The 19049-nt window shown below is 42.8% G+C and overlaps 1 protein-coding gene across 13 annotated transcripts in view; it reads right to left on the bottom strand.

Moving 5' to 3' along the window:
* The window catches only part of LOC125284383 (ryanodine receptor 3-like), a 200840-nt gene that overhangs the window by 25077 nt on the left and 156714 nt on the right, over nucleotides 1-19049 (bottom strand). For 5 of the 13 annotated variants that reach the window (XM_048228300.1, XM_048228301.1, XM_048228302.1 and 2 more), the window contains 20 exons: nucleotides 18770-19010; nucleotides 18362-18449; nucleotides 18080-18172; nucleotides 17039-17068; nucleotides 14816-14986; nucleotides 12724-12783; nucleotides 12431-12565; nucleotides 11917-12029; nucleotides 9039-9135; nucleotides 7591-7700; nucleotides 6825-6876; nucleotides 6458-6508; nucleotides 6253-6352; nucleotides 4679-4758; nucleotides 4523-4599; nucleotides 4013-4086; nucleotides 2016-2033; nucleotides 1201-1281; nucleotides 729-817; nucleotides 191-319 (listed from right to left, as the gene is read on the bottom strand). In XM_048228300.1, the coding sequence (XP_048084257.1) occupies nucleotides 191-319; nucleotides 729-817; nucleotides 1201-1281; nucleotides 2016-2033; nucleotides 4013-4086; nucleotides 4523-4599; nucleotides 4679-4758; nucleotides 6253-6352; nucleotides 6458-6508; nucleotides 6825-6876; nucleotides 7591-7700; nucleotides 9039-9135; nucleotides 11917-12029; nucleotides 12431-12565; nucleotides 12724-12783; nucleotides 14816-14986; nucleotides 17039-17068; nucleotides 18080-18172; nucleotides 18362-18449; nucleotides 18770-19010 (1889 nt within the window). The remainder of the gene's footprint in view (nucleotides 1-190; nucleotides 320-728; nucleotides 818-1200; nucleotides 1282-2015; nucleotides 2034-4012; nucleotides 4087-4522; nucleotides 4600-4678; nucleotides 4759-6252; nucleotides 6353-6457; nucleotides 6509-6824; nucleotides 6877-7590; nucleotides 7701-9038; nucleotides 9136-11916; nucleotides 12030-12430; nucleotides 12566-12723; nucleotides 12784-14815; nucleotides 14987-17038; nucleotides 17069-18079; nucleotides 18173-18361; nucleotides 18450-18769; nucleotides 19011-19049) is intronic. The other 8 variants (XM_048228307.1, XM_048228308.1, XM_048228309.1 and 5 more) reach the window with 3 other exon arrangements.

Below are 19049 nucleotides of genomic sequence, written 5' to 3'. Positions count from 1 at the left end.
GGTGTTTGAGGCAGCAGTGTCCAGTTGTAAATATGCTGTAGCAAGCCTTTATTAGTGAGCCAAATGCTACTCTACTGAGTACATTGAAGTGCTAAAGTACATTTGCTTTTACTTATTCAATACCATGACAGCTTGAGATAAGAAGCATATGCATGAGCTGCTGCTGTAAAGTGCTGTATGTGTGGCTTACCTGTATGTATTCTGTGAGGGAGTTGAAGATCTGCTTGGCCACCGCCAGAGCTTTGGAGAAGTTTCTCTGTCCAGCCTCGTCCATCACATCTTTCCCAGAGTAGTACCAATAGAAATCACTGATCGACTCCTGAGGAAGGAAGCAATTGTCCACATGACAAAATCACAGCCAATATGAACTGTTGTTGCTACTCTTACAACCAGACTGTGACAGATGAGCTCAGTGCAGTGAATTTCTTTTCTCTGTGGTGGTTATTGAAGATGAGTATGCGTAGTAGGCTCCAATTTCAATCATGGGCAAAGGCCTAAGTTGGGCAGTGTGTTTCACATGAATTACAGCTATCGCGTGGTGTGTGGGAGAATTGTCTTGATCGACCCATGTACATGTATGTGCTTAGGAATTTTGCTCATGGTACTAAATCAACAAAATGCTTTTATTATTAAAATAGCTTTAGTTCATTTTTGCTCATATCCTGGCTTTATTTTTTGACCATCACTTAAATTAGGCCCTATGAGTTTGGGAGGAACGTGATTCATACCTGCAATCGAAGTAAGTAGTCCACAGTGCTGATGATAATATTCACTGTGGTTGTATTTCCAGTCTGAGTCCGCAGAAAATTCTGGAAGTCTTAAGACAAAAAGGGCAATGGAAGATGAATTCAGACCAGGTAACCAGGACCAAAAAATAATTGGGATTTTGTAGTTGCTTCCCTCTTATTGCCACATTAAACAGGTTGCCACATCATTTGCATGTTGTTATCACATTCGATTTACTGTAATGCTTGTAAAAAGCTTTTGCATATCTTAAGTTGTTACAGGCTCTAGACATGTCAACTTAAAATATTACAGTATGCTCAAGCACATATTTTAAACATGTATAAGTACAGCAATTAAGTATTAAGCAATTAAGTATTAACTATAGTAATATAGTATAGCAACTAAAGAACAGTTTGTGTAAAGTGTGTTTGTGTAAAGTCTCTTTTATGGTTGATAACCAAGGAGGAAACTTACCATTGTTGTGGCCCTCACACAGCAGCTGAAGGAACCTAAACAGATCCTTTGTGAATTCATCATTCTGAAGAACCTTCGAACCTTTCAAAGACAGGAGGTTATGTTAAAGAATATGCACTCAATTCCCCTGGGGGAAGGGGAGGATGGTACAGTACAGTCATTCATATCCGCTTCCTCATGCCCCTCGGTCTCATTCACGGGTAGTGCAATAGCTCTCGCTTCCCCAGCCTGAGATGAAGACTGGACTCATGTTCACAGACATCATTCTAAAAGAGCCACTGTGCAGCTCCATTGAGCATCAATACACTTTCTCACCAGGGCTTGTATCATTCTGAGCATTGGAAAATAGGAATAAAAAAGATACCCAGATAGATAATGCTGTTGTTTGCTTGTTTCTAAAGTCTGGGTGCTTTTTATTCTTATTTTCAATGGATACATGGTTAGTACTGCCAAAATGCAGAGGAAGGACAGGATCAAAGTTAAAAAGGGAGTGCTAGTTGAGTAGAGAGGCAGATAAGAGATCCCTCTGAATGTGTTATATGAATTAATGTCATCAATGTCTATATGAGATATTTATCAACACACAAAGCATTTGTGCAATACAAGGAAGAGATTCAGATCTATCTGCATGTGATAGACCTATTTCATCTGTATTTTATTGTGGGAGTTATACATTCTTGTCATATGGCTGTCAAGCATGCATGAAGTTCCTGCAGACCAGAGCAATTGATCACTGCATTCAAGAGAGATGGGGAAGAGGGGCAGGGGGAGATGCAGCACTAAGGGAATGAGAAGAATCTAAACCATGTATTTACCCCGCTCACTCACGTTGACTGCAACCGATGAGTTAAAGAAAATGACAGGAAGAAACAAACAAACAAACAAACAAACAAACATAACAGCAGACATAAGCAAAGGAGAAGACATTGAATTTCAGTAACAGGAAGTAGGAACAAACAGAGAAAGATAGATATAAATATATATGTACTGACATCACTAACCAGACGACATTGAACACACATTTACTGAGTTTCAAGAGTTAGTATTTGTCAGAGGATTTATTGTTTTACTGCTTTTTAAGGCACCAAAGTGTTGAACTGGAGGCGAGAGACATTATTGGACTGCCATCACTTATGCCTGGTAACATGAGGTGAAAATGAGCTGAATTATGTATGCAGACGCATTAAAACTTAAATTGCGTTATTGCGAATGAACTCAATGGCCTATAGTGGCATGGTGATTTGTAGTGTGTGTTCCCTCTCACAGTGCACTCTAGCTGGAGGTGACGCTATACTCTGCCAGACAAAAGTGTCCACATACAAGACTCAGGGAACAACCCCATTCACCAGCTAGATGAACACACATACAGTGGCACACATGCAATGAGTGAAGCTTATCTCTGCAAACCAAAGGCTTTCCACAAGATGTTGTATTATTAATGCTGTACCATGTTCTTGTACAACAGCAAAAGGTTTGATGATTTTACTATCTAAATTGTCAACAGACAATCAGTCATTTCAGATAGTCCAGAAATCTTCTAATGCATGTTCTGTGAGAGTGTTAAAACTGGAAACTGACAGAGAAGTCAAGGAAAAATGGAGGCACTCTGCCACAAAACTCTTTGAGGGCTTTCAATTTGCCTGTACACTGTTCCTTCTCCCTTGACTGAGCTGCTTAAGGGAATTCAGTGTCTGACATCAAATAAATCAATGTGTGGCTGGCAGTTTTTACTGATTGTGCTATAGCCGCCTACTAAACACGGTTGTGCTGCAGCATACTAAACATGTTTTATGGAAAATAAAAAGATACACAACTATCCCACTGTGTGTAAAAAAGGATCGTGACAAAACTCTCAATCAATAGAATGTACAATAATCCATTCTGCACAAACTCTGTTTGCTCCCAGTCCATGCACTGCCTCTCTTGTGTTAATTGTGTTGTGCTGCCTAGCCCACACAGGTACTTCAGCAGTTACACTCCAAGTGTCTGCTATTCAACTGAAAGGATTTTTGAACAGAGCGGCCAAATTTAACATCACTAGTCACAAAGCAGAAGGCAAATCACATTTGTACTCCTCTGTTTGAACTGAGTTGAACCAAAAAAATATAATTAAGGCTGCAGCTACAGATGTGTCAATCCATTTACACTAACTCAGTATTACTTTATACAATGGCTTGATTCAAATGGAACAACAAACGTTAACCATGGTCCAGCATTATTACAACAGGGGTTGAGCAGGCTTCACAGAAATTGCAACCCTTAGCCTATGTTAACTTCTCCAGGGATAACCAATGGGGACGCAGAGGATTGTCCAAGAAACCCTTTAACTCTCACATCTGAAGCGCATAAAAAAGAGCCCTTTCACTGTGTGATAGTCACATACTGTAGCCTAATACCTCTGGAATACACTGCAGGCATCTGTTCCTATTCTCTTTCACAGCTGTTGTCGTTATGTAAGAAAGGAGGCTTGGTGTACTCAGTGATTGCTTTTCAAAGGACTCCTTTACAGGCTAATGAAATTTCCTCTCGAGTCGGTGCAATTTCCTGCAGGAGGATTCATATCAGCTCTGAATACCATTACTGTCACCAGCGCTTTTGACAATCCCAGTGCTCGTAATGTGGTGTCAGCAAGCGGGAAATTGTCCCATTGTTATATATGATGGTGTCATTGGAAAAGCAGTGGACGGGAGAGATCATTGCTGCTTGTACTGTACACTATACACTATACTACCTCACCCAGGTTTGTCCTTGTCTGAAGAGAGAAAGAGAAAAAAAGAAAGAGACTTCTCACCCTCCTGTTCTTCATACTTACTTGATCCTTCCTCAGTTACCATGCCCAAACCTTCTGCTTTATTCTGCCTCTCAAAGGCATTCAAGTCCAAGACACTGGAGAGGGAATAAAGTTATGAATAGCACTGAAGCACTCAATTAATCAAAGGAAAAGGCAAAATACAGTGAAAACTACTGACTTGGTTGCAAAGTTGGATCAAAGCATTGTTACAGTGGTAAGATTATGTAGATAACATACACAATGGTACTGTCAATACAAAGGCATACAGTAACTGAATGTTTACTTTTACATTCTTATATTACTTATCAGTCAAAGACTGACATTATGTCATATTATATACCACAGTGTGATTGCTGATTGATTGACAAAAGTTTGATGCGTCTATTTAGGTGGACACAAAACACATAAATCTGGTCAACAGGTACATCACACTTAATGCTAATATTAGTTTTAGGACTCTAGACTCAAGTACGTAAACTGTTAGCCATGAATGAAATGTGCTGGAGGAAAAGCCCACCTGAGCAGTCTTACCTGCATGATTGCATAAGCCCAGATAAGCTCTTGAAGAAGCCAACGTCCCTTTTCTCCTTCAGGTAATCCAGCATTTTCTACAGGGCAGACAGTTCCATTATAGAGCTATCTGGGTATGAAGTGAGGCGAGTTTATCTCTAAAGTGCTGTGTATTACCTGCTGGACGATAATGTTGCCACCGTTGAGGATGGAGATGCCTAACTTAAGAGTGTACGTCACCATGGGATCCAATCGACCTATCACAGAGACAAGGAGTTAGCACAATTGTGTGTGTCCTATGTTGTCAATAGGACCTTGAGGGGGTGATTTAAGGATCTATGTGCCTTTTGTGTGTGTGTGTGTGTGTGTGTGTGTGTGTGTGTGTGTGTCTGTCTCTCTCTGATATTAAAATTCAAATTTGCTTTGACAATGAACACAGGGAATGAATACACTGTTGCCAAAGCCATTGTTAACAATGACGCACATACTGATACTGATCCAGGTATCAGCATCCTGTGGGAGTGACTGAAGTGTGCACCAGCTATTACAAACGGTTCAAAGAACGAAAATGAAAAGCGGAAACGAACACAGTTTTTGGATGAACATACAGTAACCGAAAACGGGAACAAAACCAATTCCACTTGTTCTGGAGTAAAAAACGTTATTTTCAATTTTAGATAACCGGTTAATAACGGTATTTATCGTTCCGATTAACGTTGTTTGAATATTATTCAAAAGTCCATTGGCTTGGAAATTGACCTGTCCACACAGTGTTCCCCAGACCCCTTATAGGATGAATTTAGTCAGATGTTATAAATCAGTGTCTTACCTGTATAATAGGCTAGAACTACTAGTTAATAAAAAGGATTTTCATATCCAACACTATCTAACTCCCTTTTCCAAGTATGTAGCCTAAATTACTGAAACATTTTGTGAAATAACACAGGCTACCAGAGACACTAGGAAAAGATCTATAGGACTGTCATGCAGTTGGTTAGCCTGGGTGTTCCCATGCTGCCTTGCGCGCGATTTGATTCACGCTGCTAAGGCAGCCTGGAGACCATGGAGCAAATTTTCGCCTGAGATAGGGAACCAATCACAGAATAGGTGGGATAGCAAGATGATGATGAGCTATGCACAGACGCATTTGATAGACATCCGTGGCACCCAATAAACGGATCTGGGCATTTTTTTCAAATACGAGAAAATGAACGTTTGGTTCCCAGACCACGTCTCATTGAGAAGTGGTGGCGCTAGCCAGGCTAGCAGTTGGTAGCACCACACATAGGTTAGGCTATTACAGGGCTTAAAGCAAGGACATTTTCTGTTTGTCTGTTGTCAGACATTTTTTAAGATTTAATAGTACTTACCTACTTTCAAATCTTGCCCCATGTCTTAATTCAAGCACAGTGATTTTAACAGCTAGCCGTGATATTGAATGTGCTTTGATTTAAGCTTTAAGGCTGTTGGGCAAAGCTTATAGTATGTGCCACTGGCCATAAATCAATTTGTAAAGACAATGCCATTTTTAAAGGAACGTTATTAACCGTTAACATTAGAGGAGAGGCCTTAGCACCCTGCAACAGGAACGAAAAAATAATGTTTTTGCTCAAAACGAACCAAAATGAAAATCATTCTGTTTTCAGTCCCTGGTGTGCACATACAGTACCCGTGTGTGTGTGTGTGTGTGTGTGTGTGTGTGTGTGTGTGTGTGTGTGTGTGTGTGTGTGTGTGTGTGTTTGTCTCCCTACCCTTGCTGGCACTGATCATCTGCAGAGCCATCTCAGCGGCCCCTCTGTCATGCAGTCTGGCCTGCTGGTACAAGGTCTTCTGTTTCTCCATCTCCTTTTCCTGTCATTTCACACACACACACAAATACATTTATTCCAATGCTATTCCAATGCAGAAGCTGCTGCACTAAACACATATCCAGCATTCTAAAGTGAAATGCTCCACCTCAAATGTCTTGCCCTCTCCCTCGTCCTCTTCTCCATCCTCTGCACAGCTCTGAGAACACAGAAGATGGACAGGACAGGACAGGACAGGACAGGACAGGACAGGGGAAAACATACATTTACATTCAAACATAACTTATACATTCAAATGTAACAATGCATTTGCATTATGCATTTCCATAAAAAAATCATGCACTGCAATCTGCAAAAAGACACAAAAGCTATTCTAGTCTTTTTGTTGATTGTCTGTCTTCCCTATGCAACAGTATTTTTACTGTTAATTATTTAACATTTACTAACTACTATATTTTACATGACTAATCTTATATGGGTAGTACAATTGAATACAGTATATTCGGCCTCCTTACCTTTGCCATCATGTCTGCGTATGCTATATACAGAGGGTCCTCATCTAAAGAACTAGGGAGAGCATGGCCATGACATTTCAACATACATAATATACACGTAATACATATTACAGTCACTCACATGCAGTCACTTATAACTTAACTGAAAGGCAAACATTGCAATTGCATTTAAAGACATTTATAACATATCAAAAGCTTATAACTTTATTCTGGGATAAAATGTGAGAAATAAAGCAATATGTATAATGCAAAACAATTTCTGTTTTGCTTGGATTCCTAAATCCATAGTCTAGCAGACACACCCTCCCCCACACTACGCACACTGCCCCTCAACACAGATGGAGCAAACATAGTGTGTGCCAAGGGTCCAGGTATGATTTCAGTTAGTCTGTTAGTTAGAGTGTGTGTTTCTATGTGTTGGTACCTATATGGAAAAAGTGTGTAACTGTGTGCACATCCAAGGCTTGTCAGGTGCCAAACAAACAGTATAAATGAAAAAAATGGAGAAGATCCTGGGATGTTGAAAATGAAAAAGTTAGACATACAAAAAGACATGATTGTGGTTTGGTAGCAGGAGTGTTAGCATGTGTATGTGTATGACTTCTGTCTGTCTGGTGTTGGCAGCACAAATATTTGTGTGTGTGGGTGGGACTGGGATCTGGAAGAGGAAGCACAGATATCTGTGAATAGGTGTGAGAGTGTGTCGGGCATTGTGTGTGTGTGGTGTGTGTGTGTGTGTGTGCACGCGCGTGGCGTGTGTGTTTACCTCCGCTCTGTGAGAGCGTTATGGCTAAAATGCAGGATGAGCTGATGGAGAGGATCTGGCTGCTTCTCTGCTTCCACCTCCTCCTCTTCTTCCAGTTTCACCTGCGTTTTCTACACACACACACACACACACACACACACACACACACACACACACACACACACACACACACACACACACACACACGAACACACACAAACACACACAGACACACACACAATGTGGCCCTTCACAGTTTACTCCACACATTCTGGCACTTTTATGGATATAGACTACAGTTCTCTGTTAGGCACCTTAATGTGAAATTGACTCATGTATTAATGAAATGTACATTTACTGTTTAATTGCAGCCTGCAGTATACCCTATGCTATTTAAAGGCAGTTTTAAATAGACAATATTACAATTACAGTAACTTAATAATTAAGTAGGCAACCATTAGCTTACAGTACATAGCCATGATACTCTAAAACTTGACATGCTCTAAAGTCTGCTTGAGATCTGCTTGTTCCTTTGCTCATATTCTGTTCTTTGTTATTCCACAGGAGTGAATGAAGATGCATGAGGAGGACAAGCACTGTGGCATGCAAGCAAACAGACACACACACAATCCCAAGCACACAACATCCAGATGATTGGACAACACAGTGCAGGTTCAGGTTTTGATGCTGGTTAGCAATGAGTTGATCAGGCTTATTCCTACAATGAACACATATGAGGGAAGCATAATGATTCACCCAAAAACCTGCATGAAGGAAAATTCAACTATATATCTGATCAGAGACTGAGTGGTCTTTCATATGTATATTGTTAGAAGAGCCTGCATCAGAATGTCACATCGTAATACACAGACGCCACCAATATCTATCTGTCATCCAAATAGATGGCTTTATTTACATTTACATCAAACCAGTAGAAGACAATCATATTCTTCAACAGATCACGTCTGTTGAAGACACTGATGATCTTCTCATGGTTTTTGGTAGCTATGACATTTTGGAGAATGTTGATGGCATCACAAAACAAAATTTACGAAAGAGGCTCCTTCCATAAATTTTAAGGGTAAGACCCTGGCCCTAGAGCCAGAAGAGCCTCTTACCACAAGCACATTCTGGAGCTGGATGTCTAGAGCTGGCACTGCCACTGAAGGGAATGTCATGCTGGCCCATGCTGTTGACTTGGGCACTGAGACTTGAACACAGAACGCGGAACGTGGAACATCACTGTGGCGCGCAAAGGGCACTGGAGCGGAACACGGATCAAGAACGAGGAACATTCAATGCGGTTGGTGACACTCAAGAGCGATGGCGAATTGTGCTTGCGGAACGAACCAAATCCACAGAACACAGAACGAGAGAAAGACAGGAGAGAGAGAGAAAGTGAAGAGAGAAACAGAGAGAAAGAGAAAGAGAGCGTCCATATCTTTGGTGTGGAGGATGCTAGTACTTACTGCCAAGTCCTGCACTAGTTTCTCCTCAAAGGAGTAGGTCTCTGTCTCTATCCAAATTCTTTGATAGCCCAAAAGGAAGAGATTAATAGAGCGATGCCTGGAAGGAGGGAGGAGGAGGAGGGGAGAATGAGAGTGAGGCAGGGTTACCAGGGTTACGGTGGAACAGGAAGTAAGGGTTCAGATCAGGAAGCGCTGGACAGGTAGAGGTTAAATGGTTAGTACAAAGACACCTGTGCATCTAACTGGTCATCAGTAGACACCTATGATTTGTTGGCAAACTAGATTTGTGATTTTGATTACCGATGATAACACAGTGGTACTGGATAAATGATTAGGCACAACCTATTCTATGAAACTGGGATACCATGATACCATACAGGAAAAAAATACATCAAAACATAAAGCAAAACAAAAAAATATTGTCAAGGAGGCCTGAAGTGGTCCTGCATTAATCAGCACAGACACTGACCAAATGCATTTGCGGATGTGCAAACCCTATAGGCTGACCAGTGAGATTGACAGTACAAACAACTAATGAGAGTTAAGATCCACATCAAGATGGAAGATGGAAAAGAAGGGGACAAGAGGAAGAAAGAGGGGGAGGGGGTGGGGGTGGGGGGATGGTGCAGTCACAAACGTTCCCTTTAGCATTACATTACCGTTAGCATGGAGAGCAGACTGTCATAGTCTGTGTTCTCATGCATTTTTTCCAGCCATAAGTGTCGGTAGGCGTTGAGGAAGTAATTATTATTTTTGTGCCTGAGGGAGATCACAGTGATGTCAATTGGAGATGGAGGGAAAGAAAAACACATACAGAGAGATAGTAGAATACAGAGGGAGAGAGAGAGAGAGAGAGCTTAGAGAAAATAAAGACAGAGAGGAAAAGGGACAAGAAGGGTCAAGAAGACTTCAAAAAAAGCACAACTCTGGTTGTACATATTTTTGTGTCTCTTTAATGGGAGTTACAATAAAAGATGAGGGTTGTTGTTGTTGTTGAGATGTCACAGAAAACAGCTGTACAGATTAAAATACTACATAGTCAGAACCGTGATCATTTTTATTGCACCGTTTTAGTTCCAGCAAATGAGTTCCCATGGCTACTCTCACATGCCACACGTAACTGAGCATATTCTTATGCTAGGAAGGTATGTGATGGAATGGCTGTGATAAGGAAACTGAAGGAAGGACTCTTAATTGTTTTTCTCCTCCCTCTCTCTCTCTGTTATCGCCTGTGCTGCAGGGAGGAAGGCCGAGGCTGTTAGCGGGCAGTAGGGTGTGAAATTGCTGCTGTCCCTTCATTACTGGCTGGAGGAGGCCGGAGGGAGGCATTTGTTGTACTGGCGAGAAGTGGGAGAGAGGTGTGGCATTTACACTGGGTGGGTGTGGACTCAATACTAGCTGTGGGTATACTGTGTGTGTGTGTGTGTGTGTGTGTGTGTGTGTGTGTGTGTGTGTGTGTGTGTGTGTGTGAGTGTGTGTATGTGTCTTCGTGGATGCATTTGTTGTACAGATGGAGGGTGTCAGGAAATGTGGCATTAACACTGGGACACACCCCACAGAGAGAGACGGATGGAGTCTGTGTGTACGTGTGTATGTGTGAATACATGCCTATGTACATGCTTCCTACCAGGCTGAAGACACAGACAGACCTGACATAGACAAATGACCGCCTCTCAAAGAAGAGCAATTAATTACAGTTTAAGCCTATCAAAGACCTTCAGGCAACTCTGTCAGAGTTTGGAAAATCTATTTTCTTTCTCTCTCCCCCCCCCCTCTCTCTCTCGCTCTCTCTTTCTCTCTGTGGGAAGTTGCACAAACCATTTCAGAACTGTCATGGTGGTCCCAGTCAAATTATGTGATTGCACTATCTGCTAAATGAGTTTGAAAATAAGTTTGAGACATAAGAAAATTTTGCTGCTCTTATTTTTTCATTATTATTATATGTGCCCTCTTATTTACTTATTTACTTACTTTTTTGTTTACTTGAATGTTATGTTTGTCTGTGGACTTAAAATTGGTCAAATATGTCTTGTCTTCACCGTGGGATAGTGAGAAACGTAATTTCGATCTCTTTGTATGTCTGGAACATGTGAAGAAATTGACAATAAAGCTGACTTTGACTTTGACTTTGACTTTGAAGAAGGCTCTTGGTAGAGAACAGAGACATGGAGAGGGGATGAGAGGATGAGAGGACGAGAGGAGAGGAGAAGAGAGAAGAGAAGAGCAGGAGACATGGAGAGAGGATGAGAGGAGAGGAGAAGAGAGAAGAGAAGAGGAGGAGATGAAAGGAGGGAAGAGACATGGAAGAGTAGGAAAGTAGAGCATGGGATGGTAGAAACAAAGTGAAGAGAGCAGATAACACAGAAGAGAAAATAAATATGTGGAAAGAAGAGAGGAGAGAAGACTAGAGGAGAGGAGAGGAGAGAAGACTAGAGGAGAGGAGAGGAGAGGAGAGAAGACTAGAGGAGAGGAGAGGAGAGGAGGAAGACTAGAGGAGAGGAGAGAAGAGGAGAGAAGACTAGAGGAGAGGAGAGGAGAGGAGAGAAGTATAGAGGAGAGGAGAGGACAGGAGAGGAGAGGAGAGGAGAGGAGAGGAGGAGAGGAGAGGAGAGGAGAGAGAGGAGAGGAGAGGAGAGAGAGGAGAGGAGAGAAGAGAGAGAGAGAGGAGAGGAGAGGAGAGAAGAGGAGAGGAGAGAAAAGAAGCAGAAAGATTAAGTGAGGTTTAGAGAGGAGAGAAGACTAGAAGAGAGGAGAGGAGAGAGAGAAGAGGAGAGAAGACTAGAGGAGAGGAGAGGAGAGAAGACTAGAGGAGAGGAGAGGAGAGAAGACTACAGGAGAGGAGAGGAGAGAATACTAGAAGAGAGGAGAGGATGTGTACCTGGGTAGGTTGTAGAGGGGAGCCATGCGGAAGCAGGCCACCACCGCACGCTTACGCTGCTTAGAGAGGAGTTTCTGCCATACACACTTCTTAGACCTCAGCGGCTGCTCCACCTGCATGTATGTTTGTGTATGTTAGTGTGTATGAGTAAGTGAGTAAGAGAGCGTATGTGAGAGAGAGAGAGAGAGAGAGAGAGAGAGAGAGAGAGAGAGAGGAAAGTTTGGACACAATTGCTAACAAAGATGGCTTTCAAGAAAGGGCACAGAGTTATTGAATATCTACAGCCACGGAGGACTCATGACAAGGCAATAATGCAACATGTCCAATTGTCCATTTGTCCATGACACACAAAGAATTAAAGATGACAGCACCAAAGTGTGATATATGACAACCCAAAGACAAGCTATTCATTTTCAGGACAGATTTACAGTATGACATGGCGACACTGATGCAATCTGTATTGCTTGGCTGTATTATTATAGGATGTCAGGGAATGAATGGTGTAAGATCAAACCTGCTCCAGGTGAAAGACAGCTGCAGACAGGCCCTGGACACGGGCAACCGTCCGCTCCGGGTCAGGAGGCTCCTCGTTCCTGACCACCACGTCCTTGTAAAGGTTCAGCTGCCACTGGACCGCCGGGTCCTCTGACTGCGTGAACGTGTATGTGTGCGCATGTGCATGGATGTTTGTGTGTACACAGAGGACAAAAGTGGTAAAAAGAATTTGAAAACTGACACAATCATTGCAGACACATATCATATAAACATTAATCATACAAACATAAAACAAATGATAAACAAAATCACCTTCTCCTGCAGGTGGAGGTTGTGTCGTATGTGATCCTTGACCTCGTCATCCGTGTCTTTCTGTAGAGAAATGACAATGGCATTAGGTAGGGTAAGATAAAAATCAACATCAAATTTGACTCCCTGTCTGTTTCACCTACCAGGACTGCAAGAAATCTAGGAGTTGTTCTGGACAACCAACTAACCTTCTCAGATCATGTTGCCTCAGTCGCCTGGTCATGCCGTTTCGCACTCTACAACATACGGAAAATCAGGACTTACTTGACTCAAGATGCTACTCAACTTCTGGTTCAGGCAATAGTGATCTCATGACTTGACTACTGCAACGCCCTCCTGACAGATCTCCCAGCCTGTGCAGTGAAACCCCTTCAGATGATCCAGAACGCGGCGGCATGCCTGGTCTACAACCAACCCAAAAGGGCACGTTACCCCACTGCTCATCCAGCTACACTGGCTACCTATGGCTGCCCGCATCAAATTCAAGGCTCTAACGCTTGCCTACAAAGTAGTCTCCGGTTCTGCTCCCACCTACTTGGAATGCCCTCATACAGACATACGCTACCTCCAGACAGCTGCGCTCCTCAGGCTAACGACGTCTTGCTCTACCACCGCACGCTCAGGCCAATCCAAACTTTTTCTCATCTGTTGTTCCTCGTTGGTGGAACACACTGCCAGTTCCTACAAGGGCAGGGGACATCCCTCTCCATTTTCAAAAAACTCCTGAAGACCCAGCTCTTTAGAGAACATCTCCTCTCATAGCACCACTTACAACAAGTCTTGCTGATACCAGCACTTACCAGCCGTCTTGAACTGACACTCAACTGTTAAAAAAACAGCACTCACTGATGCACTTATTCTTACTGTACTCAACCGTTTTTAAATTGTCCTAAAATTGTTGAGAGAATTGCTTTAAAACTTAAACTGTTACCATGTTGTTAGTCGCTTTGGTTAAAAATGTGTCAGCCAAATGTAATGTAATGTAATGTAATGTAATAATAAAAGGTAACTTTATTTATATAGCGCGTTTGTTGAGTGCAAGTGACCAGCGTACCTGTTAAATGAGTGTAATAGACTACAGTGTACATAAAACATGACACAGAGACATAACAAACATATCAACAATTAATAAAGTCCATGGTCAATGGTGACTGGAAACAGCAGCAGCACATACTGTAGGCTATGATCTTTAAAAGTCCAAATCAGTTACACTGGGCTGTAACTGTAACTGGGCTCTTGACGAGAAAACACGTTGCTCTTGAACCGGCCAGGTCATCATTAGAGCATCAGAAACACAAATTAGTCCTCCGCAACTTCTCCAGGCAGTCGCCGGAAAAACCAGGCAGCTGATCAGCAGCCCAGCGGACAGTGGGACACAAAGTACCGGCAGCATCGCTGACCGCCTGGACAGCTCTGGAAAGGGGTCTGAAGTCTCAAGCGATCTCCCAGCACAGAAAAGCAGCTCAATGGACCAGCAACAGATGTCTCAAGGCAGCTCTCAGTCCAGAGTTCCCCAGCAATCCTCCAGTCCAGGCAGCCAATGTTAGCATGGAAGCTCAGCGAGGGACCCGCGGATCTCTCACAGGACCCAAATTACAGCACCAGCCCAGACTTTGGAAGTGCAGCGGATCTCACTGTTGAATGGATGGAGCAAAATGATCACATTGGCCAAACAAACAGACAAAATGACAAGACCAAAACAAAAACAATCGAAAATAACATATATACATATATAGGTAATAATTTTAACGCATACGTATACGTATAACGAAGGTAAAAAAAAAAATAACAAAACATTACATAAAATAACAAAAAATATGAAAAATCAAACAAAAACAAGCTACAGTAGACGTAGCGGCGTACTCACCTGTGTACCCGTAACCTAGCAACTAGCAATTAGGTCATCCTAAGAACTTCACTAACCACCCTGCAGTTCCACAGTGGCTCTATACCAGATCCGGGCCAGATCCACCTCACTAGGTGCTCTCTATGGTCCTTACCAGCTACAATAGATGATCTTTGCTACCAACTAAACAAGACACAACCCCCCCCCCCACACACACACACACACACACACACACACACACACACTCACAAGGCTGTATCTGTTCTTGGCCAGTGAGATGAGTTCCTGGTCACCAGGCGTGCACATGTTGAGGCCGATGGGCAACATCTTCTTGAGGGCGGCCACGATCAGGGAGGTCTGGACGGAGTAGAACTCGCCCCGCCGCTTCTTGTGCTTCCGCTCCTGGTCCTGACCTCCAGACTGCAGGGGAGGGTCAATATGGGACAGTCAGTACCCCTCGCCCCCACTCACCTAGAGGTGACACTCACAGTGACAGGGGGCAAACTGATTGGTTTTTGCCACATGGTGCTTTTTTGGTGGAATGACCTTTGAGCATTTATCCACAAATACTAGTCCTGTTTTTAACTTTGAGGAGGACTTCATATTGATGCTTCAAATCAATAAAAGTGCTTTGTGATGGCGGGTGTAATTGAAGTGGGGCATTTCAGCTGTTTCACAGTACGGTGAAGAGACACCTATACCCTTAACTCACAAATCTAACGTGTGACAGGGCCATTTTAGAAAATGGTCCCCACTACATTAGTTTGTGATCTTCTGCCCCATTACTTCCTCCAATGTTTGTTAAGAGTGGAGCTAATTTAATTCTCTAAATCTAATGCTTTAGCTGTTACAGTATCTTGAGGGCAATGTCCTGTTGTAGTGAAATAAAGCTAAATGTTTGAGTCAGCCACATCAAGCCACATCACTTGCCAGCAGCTTTCAGGCAACCAGTTAGCCTCTGTCAGTAAACCACAGAGAAACTTCACAGAGAAGAGATGCAATGGGGAAGGACACACTGAAGCAGCTGGCTTTGCTCCAACACATACATACAAATGTGTACCATGTTCCACTGTGAAGGAGCCAGGACTCAATACAAACAACAGGTTTGGACTAACCACAATACACACTGATGATCCATCACTTGCAGCACACGCCAAATATAAAGCGACCCGTCGTCAGTCCCTATGGCTTTTCATTAGGCAAAAATGGAATGGCTGCAGCTGCCCTCTATCCCCATGGAGATGGAATGGTGTTACCATGACAAACATTGTGATGGATGGGCTTGTGATTACTCGTGATTGGCTGTTGATTTGTGTCTGTAAGAGGATACACCCTACGGCCCTTGTCCCAGACATACACAACTAGGCACGCAGGAAGGTGGCATAAAATCTAAGACATGTCTTGAGCACGTCTCCAAAAACATCTCAAAGATGCCTTAACGACATCTTAGAGAGTTCTCAAAGACGCCTCCAGCATAACTCACACACAGGTGCTGCACGGCTTGTAGACATCAACCACAGTTAAAACACACAGCATATCTCGGTTGCATACATCTTCAAACAAAGCATACGCATGTCAGACAGAGCACAGTCACAGGGAGTGTCAAGCTAACGCACCACTTTAGGGACACCGGTAACATCACCATCGCCATTCACAGATCATACACATTTCAACATATCATTCCCAAAACACAACTGAAAGAGTTCATAGGGTTGACAAAGACACACACACACACACACACACACACACACACACACACACACAAACACACACCGACCAATCCTAAACAGAGGTTGGCTGAAGATAAAGTCTAGTGGTGGATTAAGTCTGGTATTCTCTGGAGAGATTCCATGTGACATCTCTTAGCCCAGAACTAGACTCAGGGCTGTAAGAGCAGCTTGAGATGCAAATAGCAACTGAGCATCTTCACTTAGACCAATGAACACACTCAACACCTGCTTGTCCCCTCTAACCTAGAGCTTCTGTAGGGAGACCAGTGGAAAAGAAGTCATTATAGATGACAAAGGTCTTCAGATGATGTTGTTGTTAACTTATCTGTGTTATAATACAACTATGTTAGCACAAACTACTATATTAGCACTAACTATGCATCAAACATGTGAGGGCTTACTATTACTCCTGTTTACAACCCCCATCTTTAATAATAATATTTATATTATATGTAATCTCTTAGATGTTTGAGACATTAAATATTAAGTTCTTTAGAGGTATTGCTTTCTCAAAGAACTAAAAGCTCCGATGTCAGTTGTGTTCACGGTGTGACCTGCTCAGCTACACACTGCACCTTGAGCTTTTCAGTAACAGACCATAAACAAACAGACATAAACACTCACTGTCTACACACACACGTACACACACTCACAGAGACAAACACACACAGTCCCTACACGCTCACTAGCGACCAACACAACTAATATACTGTACAGTCAACAATAAACACACACTGCGTACACTCTCACTGTGGACCTTTCCCAGAAAGGACTGCGAGAGGGAGAGAGCAGAGGTCAGACACGTCTCAATGCATGAGGTCAACAGACATATACCTGCACAATATATCTCTGGAACTCTTAGGAAAGCTAGCATGTTTAGTGTAACTTAGGACTGCCTATTCAATAAAACTGAAAAAAATCCTCTCATGGGATTTGTAATAGAATTTAAAATGTTACTAGAATACTATGAGCATAATGGGACTATTTTGCAAGGTGACAATAGGATGGATAGTCTATTTTCCAGGGGTAGGGGCAAAGGTTTGCTTGTTGATACTTCAACCAAAAGAGAAAAAAAAGATGTATGCTTTATAGAGGTAATAACTGGACTTGGACATGTTTATGTGTGGGGATGGCTTGAGTTTGCCCTGAGGCAGCTGATGCAGAGGAAGAGGGAGAAAAATAGGTAGAGTGAGAGAGAGCATAACACAGAAAGAGGGAGAGAAAAAAGGATAGAGAATTGCCTGCCATTGCAGAAAGAGCAATGCTATAATAATGCCTGTCTGTGAAGTGCTGACATACAGCAGAAATGGGCCAGATTAAGGTACACTGAGGTTGCAGGCAACAACAGCCTGAGGAAAATGAAGGAAAAGAAACAGGGGATAGAAAAGCATAGAGAGAGAGAGAGAGAGAGAGAAAGAGAAAGAAAGAAAGAAAGAGAGAGAGGGAGAGAGAAAAAAGAGGGGGAAAGAAAGGTGAGGCAGGAGAAAGAAGCAATACGTGGGTCCTGACAGACCAATTCAAAATTCCTGACAGACCAAGACAGAAAAGATTAATAAGGACTCATGTAGAGTCTTTCGGTCTTTCTCATGAAACATTAAAAAATACCTACGGTCCCCAATAACATGTTCTCATATTCAGAGAGTCTCTTATTGGCCATTTCAGATTCTGTCCCAGCTGTTGCTAGGCAGCCCGGGGGGAGAGGAGCCAGATGTGTCTCATCAGGACAGTCTTGATTTGTCAAGCATCCTTTAATTTGGGAGATGTCCCCAGGTCCCTTCCCTACCTTTGACATCTTAGTTTTGCTGTCACCCGTGAGGAAAGAGAGGTTGTTGATCTCATTCTGCACCACAAAGTTCTGCTCTTCCCGTTTGAAATTCTACAGAGAGGTAGAGAACCATGGTCATGGTTAGAATTTTATTTTTGTTGAAAATAAAATAATATTCTGGGCACATGCACACACACACACACACACACACACACACACACACACACACACACACACACACACACACACAGACACACACAGACACACACACACACCTCAACAGAAAAATGAAAATCTTACATGTGATTTGCACCAGAGAATAAAGATCTCAGCTACCATCCTAAAGAGCTCGTTGGAGTCTGCATCCGGCTCCTTCAGCCATCTGGATCTGAGGGAAAGAGAGTAAGAGGTAAGATCTCATTGATCTCATCCAGCACACAGTCCTGGGCACAGTCTCATCCAAAAGTACATTTCTGAAGCCAAACACTGTTTATTTCCAATTTATGACGTTTTGCTAAATCAGAATGTAGAGTGCAGAATCATAGTCAGATGGTATGTTTAGAGTGTTGAAGAACAAATAGGGGCCCTGTGCATAGGATTCTTCATTTTATTTTTTTTAATCTCCTACTTTACCAACAAAGCAACATGATATTTACTGCTATCAAAACAGTCTCTATAACTCAGTTTCCCAGATTGCATCTGTGTTACCTGTTGTTGTCCACATAACGTATAAGCATGGGGTAGAAGGCATAGAGGTCACGGCACAGTACAGCAAACTCGTCCAGGATGAGAAGCTCGGCCTCTTGGGTGTCACCCTTGCTGTCAGCCTTAAGAAGCTCCTCCTCGGTCACCACCTTCACAGTCTTCTTCTTCAGCTTCTCCAGCGTGGGCAGGAAGTGGGTCTTCAAGAGGTCAGCACGTGCCTTGCTGATGATGGGCTGGGCGTACACTGACAGAAACACAAGGCGGTGTGTGGGGGAGGGTGGGA

This window comes from Alosa alosa, chromosome 19 (assembly GCF_017589495.1).
Source record: "Alosa alosa isolate M-15738 ecotype Scorff River chromosome 19, AALO_Geno_1.1, whole genome shotgun sequence".
In the NCBI taxonomy this organism is placed as follows: domain Eukaryota; kingdom Metazoa; phylum Chordata; class Actinopteri; order Clupeiformes; family Clupeidae; genus Alosa; species Alosa alosa.
Note: the sequence above shows the minus strand (reverse complement) of the source record. Positions and strands in the feature narration are given on the sequence as shown.